At 45.9% G+C, this 7,853-nt stretch overlaps 1 protein-coding gene across 1 annotated transcript in view; it reads left to right on the top strand.

Annotated features, from left to right (window-relative positions):
* Positions 1 to 7,853, top strand: part of CDK5RAP2 (CDK5 regulatory subunit associated protein 2) — a 204,707-nt gene that overhangs the window by 154,296 nt on the left and 42,558 nt on the right. The window contains exon 22 of the mRNA XM_015420167.1: positions 5,836 to 6,068. Within this exon, the coding sequence (XP_015275653.1) occupies positions 5,836 to 6,068 (233 nt within the window). The remainder of the gene's footprint in view (positions 1 to 5,835; positions 6,069 to 7,853) is intronic.

The following is a 7,853-nucleotide window of genomic DNA, read 5'->3' as shown; positions in this document are numbered from 1 at the left end:
GGTAGTAGGCAATAGCCTCTTCAATCAGTTGAGTGATATACTGTTTAAAATGGCTTTGAGTGTCTTTTTCTGTGAATCAGTCCATATGCACTGTATATTCTGATATTTTTTAAAAATTGTGGGATTCCAGATACCTGGCATTGCTGTGTATTTATGAAATTTGTTTTCAGTTTCACTTTTGGCAAGTTCCACAATTTACTCAGGACATTGCTCATATTGTTCTGGCAAGCTGTTCTTGAAAAAGAGCTGTTTCTGTCAGAGCTCTCTCAGCCCCACCTATCTCACAGGGTGTCTGTTGTGGGGAGACTAACCTTTAAGACTAAGACTAACTGAGTGGTGGGTGTGGCCTTATGACACACTTCTGGTGATGTCAGGGGGTGTGGCCTTATGACACACTTCCGGCGATATCAGGGGGTGTGGCGTATGCTAATGAGTTATGCTAATGAGTTCCCCTAGCTCTTTTTCTACGAAACGACCCCTGACCCCAAGCCAGTCCCAGCCAAGGTGGCCCCAGCTGATTTTGTCTTGCAGCTCCGGTTTAAATTGCCGGGCAGGAGAAGCCTCCCAGCCAGCTCTGCATGCGGCAGCAAGAGACCTCCCCACCCTGCACAGATCCTGGGGCTGTCCTGCAGTTTAAATCACTGGGCAGGAGAAGCCTCCCAGCCAGCTCTGCATGTGGCAGTGAGAGACCCTCCCCGCTGCATGCAGCCAATTTTTTTTGGCAATTCCAAATATTTCCCGAATTCCAATACCATACGGATATTGGGATTCAGGAATATCAGGGGGAACCAATATTTTTCAGGTTCAATATACTCAAACCTGAAAAGTGCCAGGGTTTTTTTAGAGTGCACACCCCTAATCCTAACTGGCCATAGAGAGGAAACAGCAAATGTCGTCTCAGTAAGCAGGACTACCAGACAATGGTAAGAAGAGGTGATAATAACCCATATGAACACAGTTGTGTTGTAAGAACTAGTCTTACTTGTAATAGTTTACAAAGGTATCAGCAGTCTTCCAGGGTCCTTACTTCTGGTGCAATTTTTCCAGGTAATGGAGACCTTACGCACTTGCCTCAGACAGCTAGGCACCTGTTTCTCCTGTGGTTTTCCATCTCTCATAGAGGTGATGGTGATAACTTCCTGCTTCATAAGATGGCATGTTTTGCCCCATAATGCCTGAGGCCTATCATAAGTAAGACTGACAATGGGATAACAGTGGGAGGGCTTATATAAGGCTCATATTGGGTGAAGTGATCTGGAAGGATGTGGCCTGGAAAGGTTTCATTAACATGATTTCCAAAAGACTTTGGGCATAGTCTTGCCTTTTGCATTGATAACACCTTGTGCCTCCTGAGATATACGCCCACCTTCGCATTGCAAAGGGGAAAAGAGAATCCTTGTCACTACAAACGAGGCTTTACCTCATCATACAGCATGACAATTCTGGCCACTAGTGTCAGCCATTGGTTCATAAGTATGGGGAGGACTGATATTGCTGCTGCTTTTACTGGCAGAGCCCAGAAAGTGCTGGGAGCTCAGTGAAGGAGGAAAGCAATGTAGCTCCAGTTACTCTGTTTTCCAGGGAATGTCAGAAACAGCCTGTGCATACCTCTGTTAATTCTTAAGCTAAACAGTGACTAGCGTCAAAATCCATATTGAGAAGTAGCGTAGGAAGGCATTCTCACATGAGATGAAGACAACAGTGTTTGGGAGGCACAGCTAGAAGAGGTTCTGTTAACTAAGGAGCCAGCTCTTGATACATTCCAGCATGTAAATTATTTCTCTTGTTCCAGCCCATTGCAGTCTGATGTTACCTAATGTCTCATGAATTCATTGAGGACAGACGAAAAGGTTAATGGTTGCTAGTCACGGTGTAAAGGAGTGCATTCATTTTCTCATGAAGTGTGCCTGTGATTACCAGATGTCAGGGGCCACCAAGAAGGAATGGCTAACCTTCTTGTCCGACTTGTGAGGGTTCTCTGTGGCATCTGGTTGGACACTCATTGAGCAGGGAATTAGATAAAGCTTGATTTCACCCAATGAGAATATGAAGTGTGAAAAGGCCTGCACCTAATATAAGCTGGAAACGTTTCACTGCTCGTTTAGCAGGCCCCCTACATCATCATCATCATCATCATGAAGTTATGAAGCACGATACAGCTGGAAGGCAGGCCCCCTACATCATCATCATCATCATGAAGTTACGAAGCACGATACAGCTGGACCTTATCATCAGAGTGACAGTGAATCCTCCCTTAGTACAAATTCATAATTCATGCTTTTACCTCTGTCCCACCCTTCAGGGTTGTGAACCAAATGATGAATGGGCTGGAGAAATTCCTGGAGCCAATCCTGTTTTAGCTTGAAGCCACAAAAAGAGTTCAGATGGTCACCTAGAGGGGTGATCAAGTGTGATGTTCCTACTCTTTACGTCTTTTAAAGCAGATATAACATGGCGAGGGATGATCCACTGGCAACAACACACCACAAATCCTGCCAATTCTGGCAGAGAGATTGCTTTGGCATGTCTGAATCTCCTGGCTGTTGCCACGGTGGTTGCTATTACGTGGCTGAAGTGCAGTTTACCTGCAGCATGGTGAAGCTGACACCATGAGTTGATTGTACTCTGTGTACAAGCAACATTCAGATTTTAATACACTTTGGTTGTGATCCAGAATCCTAAGTGCATATAGATCCCTCACTCTTAGTTGTGGCATCCTCCCTTCCAACAGAAGATCCCAGCTTGAACAGCAATGACAACAACAAAAAAATCCTCTAAAAATCCTCATCTACCAAACAGCTACTTTTGTGTACCCATTTTGTTTCTCAGCAGCATTTTACTTGCTTCATCTAGGTTTAGGAAAATGATTTTTATTAGTATATGTCACAATGTGATGGGGAAAACCCCCCTACTCTGCTATAAATGATAGCAGAAACATCCATCAGGTGATGAAAGATATTTCATGAAATGCATTATTGGAAATCCTTGCTCTATTTATTCTTCTGATAAAATTGAGAGAATAGTGAAAACAGATTTGGCTTTACTTTACAGGATATTTGCTTTAGAGGGTTTACTTTAGAGGGGGTTTTTTTTCTGGACATCAAACGGGCTTTAATTATGCAATCTCACCATATCATTTCAGTCACCATTGTCTCACTCCTAAATTCTCTGTGAAGTATGAAGCAAATAAGAACAATATTTAAAACGATTTTTGATGGCCATTCTAGTTTTCCTTGCATCTAATTCTGAACTGAGTGGATCAGAAAATGTACACAATGGAGTCGGGGCAGATAGGTGGTATTTCCCCCCCACAAAACCGAATGAAGCCGTATGTTTGTAGAAAAAAAATCTGAAATCTTAAAAAAAATCCATTGGCGTGATCAAAAACTTCCAAAATAATAGAAGCAATATGTGTGGCTTTAAGAGATATGTACCATGACACTATGGTGCTGGAGAAGACTCTTGAGAGTCCCTTGGACTGCAAGAAGATCAAATCAGTCAATCCTAAAAGAAATCAACCCTGACTGTTCCCTAGAAGGCCAGATAATGAAACTGAAGCTCAAATACTTTGGCCCCCAAATGAAAAGGGAGCACTCACTGGAGAAGACCCTGATGCTGGGAAAGATTGAAGGTCAAAGAAGACAAGGACGGCAAAGGATGAGATGGTTAGACAGTGTCATAGATGCAACGAACATGAAATTGAGCTAACTTCAGAGGACGGCGGAAGACCGGAAGGCCTGGCGTGATCTGGTCCATGGGGTCGCGAAGAGGCGGACTTGACTGTGCGACTGAACAACAACAACAACCATGACACTGTGTTTCTTTTTAAACTTCCCAATGTATTTGTTTTTAGAATTCAGATCTTTCTGTGAACCTGGGGCTTTTCACAGGTTTTTAGAAAGAGCTGTGTTGTTTATTTGTAGCTCCAGTCTCCAGATTTAAGTATCCACAGAGTTGGTCACACTGAGAGATATATTGATTTCATGATCATAGAATCATAGAATGTTAGAGTTGGAAGGGACCTTGCAGGTCATCTAGTCCAACCCCCTGCCCTCTGCCAGGAGCATAGCTGAAAGATATCCCTAGAACATACCCGAAAGATGGTCCTCCAGCCTCCACTTGAAAACGTCCAGTGAAGGAGCATCCACCACCTCCCGAGGCAGGTCAGCCACTCTTACAGTTAGGAAGCTTCTCCTGATATTCAGCCAGTATCGACTCCCTTGTAATTTCCACCCATTAGATCTAGTCCTGCAATCCAGAGCAAGAGAGAATAGATCCGCTCCATCTTCTACATGACAGCCCTTCAGATATGATGGGCACATAACCCATGGAATATGGGGGGGGGATATTGTTTTCCTCTCCCACCCAGTATGCTGGGAATCGGGGCCTTTCAGATCCCCCCAATGTGATGGACTCTGGGAGTTCTCTCACACCCCATCCCTTCCTGCTGCAACGTATTCCTCCCTAACTTCTAACAGGCAGTTTGGGTAGCTCTCCAGAGCTGACTGGCCTCTTGTGCTTGGCTTCTCTTCACGTTTTTAAAAACTTGCCAAGCTGCTTATGCTCTGTTTAAACAAAACAAAAAGCTCCTAATTCTGCAGCAAAGAAGTCTAAATATGCAAATCCTGGACTCTGGATAATATATCTTTTTAAAACAAATGCTTGGTTTTTAAGGAATTTAGAGATCTTTTGGCAGTGACTTGAAGGGAGGGCAAGACTTTGGCTTGGATCCAAATATCACGTTACACCAAACGGGAGGTCCTTCTCACATGCAGGGGCCTTTCAGTTGGCAGGAGGAGTGGCAGAAGAGGGTGAAGCGACGATTTACCTCTCATTCATGCAGCCAGTCTTTGGATCTCAGCCCTGCTGCTCCCTTACGGTCCAAATCAGGGGTCCCCAACGTGGTGCCCATTGGCACCACGGCACCTGCCAGCATCATTTCTGATGCCCGTCAAGTCTTTGAGAAAGTAGGAGGGGCTGGGGGAAGCATTTGCCCAGCAAGGCTTCTGATTGGCCTTTGGAGATTTGAAAGGCCGATTTGGCAGGAGCTGCTACCACAGCACAAGGGCCTTCGCTGTATAACTGAAGCTAAGCTGCAGTAGGCACCTTATGGCTGACTCTGCCTCTCACGGCAGCTCCGTGGCAGCCATTGGCCTGTGCACACCATGCTGTGTCAGAAAGAATTCCTGATGGCACTGGTATTTCTGGCCACTGTGTGTCAGCAAGCTGCCATTCTGTTTTCTGTGACCTCTGTGTACATATCCTTTCCCTGTTACACCCGGCTTGGCTTCTATCATCCTGCTCCTGCTTTGGAATGCAAAAGATAACTGCTGGAGGTTGTGTGGGGGAGAAGATGCTGTAATGCTTGCCTATTGATTTTCCCAGGACTACTGCACCTGTGTTTTGTCTGATGTTCTGCCTGGTTCCCATGTACTGGGCGCGCAACCGTTTCCCTAGCCCGCCAGCGGGAAAGATATTCATTGGATCTGTATCTGTTTGAAGTTCCTTTATTATGCTTGACCTAACTGTGTATCCCCAGTTCTAACAAAGAACGTGTTTGAGTATGTCTTCAACGCTTTGAAATAAATTTTGCTTTTCTTTAAAACGTGGATTTATTCTCGATGCTTGGGGATCCAACACTGTGTGATACAGAGTGTTGGACTGGATGGGCCTTTGGCCTGATCCAACATTGGCACTTCTTATGTTCTTATGTTCTTAAAGGTACTGCGGTCTCAAAAAGGTTGGGGGGCTTAATTCTAGCCTCCAAATGGAATTAGCATCGGCTTTCAAGTGAAGCTCGAAAACCTTGTTTCCCACTTGAACCCTCTCTTTCAGGTGTGACACTCCGGTCCTCTCCCTGATGCATGAGCACTCCAGCCAGAGCCAGAAAATTCAGGCCATCCACAGCGTCTGTGTGACTTACCGCCAACACCTGACCAACCTGATCAAAGCGTTTGAGGAACTCCTGCAGGCCAGCGAAGTAGATTACTATGTTGCTGAGGGCTTCCGCGAGCAGCTCAATCAAAGTGTCCAGATGTTTGAGAGGCTGGAGAAGCAGTGCTTGAACGGTGGGTACCTGTGGCTTCTTAATTACCTGCCTGTACGCATCTCAGCAAATGGACTCATGCATTCCTGGCTGCCTCTTCTGTGCATGTTGTTTGAGCCATGAGGTGGAAAGGGGGACTTTCCTTCTCCTCTCCCCATCTTCCCAGACTGCACTGGTGGTGCTCAACAGCAGTCCTTGCATCAGTCTCCTCTCCTTCTCCCCTCTCTATGGCGGCAGGAAGACAGCCTCTATGGATGAAAACTGTCCCTGCGTTGGAAGCCGGTTGGTGTATCCCGGGAAGGGGGAAAGGACTTCAGTGCCCCCCAGATCATGTTTGGGAGAAAGGTTACCTTTAGCTCCCTTAAAGCCAGGCTCCCCCTAGTTATCCTTCATCTCTTTCTATGCTTCGATTTGCTTTGTATCTTTTTCTTGTCCCTGAGATTCCTGTTCAGACATTGGAGAGAGGCTCTTCCGTTCTTTCGGTGGAGCTGCAAAATGGCTTAAAAATATGGGATGGAATCTTATCGGCCCCTCTCCTGTCATCTTCGTTTAAAGCCACTGCTTTCCCCTCCTAAAGACTGGGGTCATTTCGAGGTAATGTTACAGGAGCGTCCTCGTTCATTCTTGCCTGTGCAGTTCAGCTGGAACAGACTTATTTCTTTCTGGCAATATGGCATGTGGACACATGACACTGCCTTATACTGAATCAGGCCATCAGTTCACCAAGGTCCACATTGTGTGCTCAGATTGGCAGTCGCTCTCCAGAGTCTCTTTTTTTAACTGAAATTGCTGAGAATTGACCCTGGGACCTTCCGTATGCCAAGCAGATGCTCTGCCACTGAGCCATAGCCCCACCCCATGTTGGCAGGGAGGCACTTCTTGCAGCTGCTTGTTCTCAGTCCAGTGGCTGGAGCCAGGAGTGTCTCCCCTGTGCTGTGATGTTCTTTAGGTGTCTCCTCCCAGTGGCCCTTGAACTTTTTGCTGGTGCCAGAAGAAGAAGAGATTGGATTTATACCCCGCCCTTCACTTGGAGTCTCAGAGCGGCTTACAAACTCCTCTCCCTTCCCCTCCCCACAACAGACACCCTGTGAGGTGGGTGGGGCTGAGAGAGCTTTTTCCGGAACTGCCCTTTCAAGGACAGCTCTGACGGAACTATGGCTTGCCCAAGGTCATCCAGCAGCTCAAAGTGGAGGGGTGGGGAATCAATCCCGGTTCTCCCAGATTAGAGTCCACGCAGACTTAACCACTACACCAAACTGGCCCAAGGGTCTTTTCCTTCACTACTGCAGAGCAGCATAATTCTGTTCATGTTGCACAAAACGGTGGTGGTGGTGGGCAGGGACACCCCCCCCCCGGCCCCATCATATGGAGTAATTCCATCACATAGCAATGTGACAGAATGCACTCTCCAAGGTATGCCCCGTTGGGTCCACAGAAACTGGATGACGTTACGGGCAAATGATTCAAGGTCTGAGGAAGTTTGGGTTGCTGATACCAAGGGAGCTCAATTTGCGAAACGATATTACAGCTAGCATGTCCTAGCAATATCCTCAAAAGACTGAGTGTATTCAATTATCATATATCAAATTCTTTGCATTATAAATAAGTTTCTCTAGCAAATAAACATTACAATGCCTTTCCATTCAGATCAGCAGATGGTATCATATATACTAATGAAGTTGTTGACAACTGAGACAATTCAATATATCTTTGCACAACAGGGTTGCATTGAATCACAAGTTAAAAATAAAATGAGAGCTCGAGGAGAATGTTGAAGGATTCTGAGGAATTAGGTTGTAAAGGAAGA

The sequence above is a fragment of the Gekko japonicus genome, unplaced genomic scaffold (genome assembly GCF_001447785.1).
Source record: "Gekko japonicus isolate JY-2015 unplaced genomic scaffold, Gekko_japonicus_V1.1 scaffold102, whole genome shotgun sequence".
NCBI lineage: Eukaryota > Metazoa > Chordata > Lepidosauria > Squamata > Gekkonidae > Gekko > Gekko japonicus.
The sequence above is the reverse complement of the archived record's forward strand: the minus strand, read 5'-3'. Positions and strand labels throughout refer to the sequence as shown.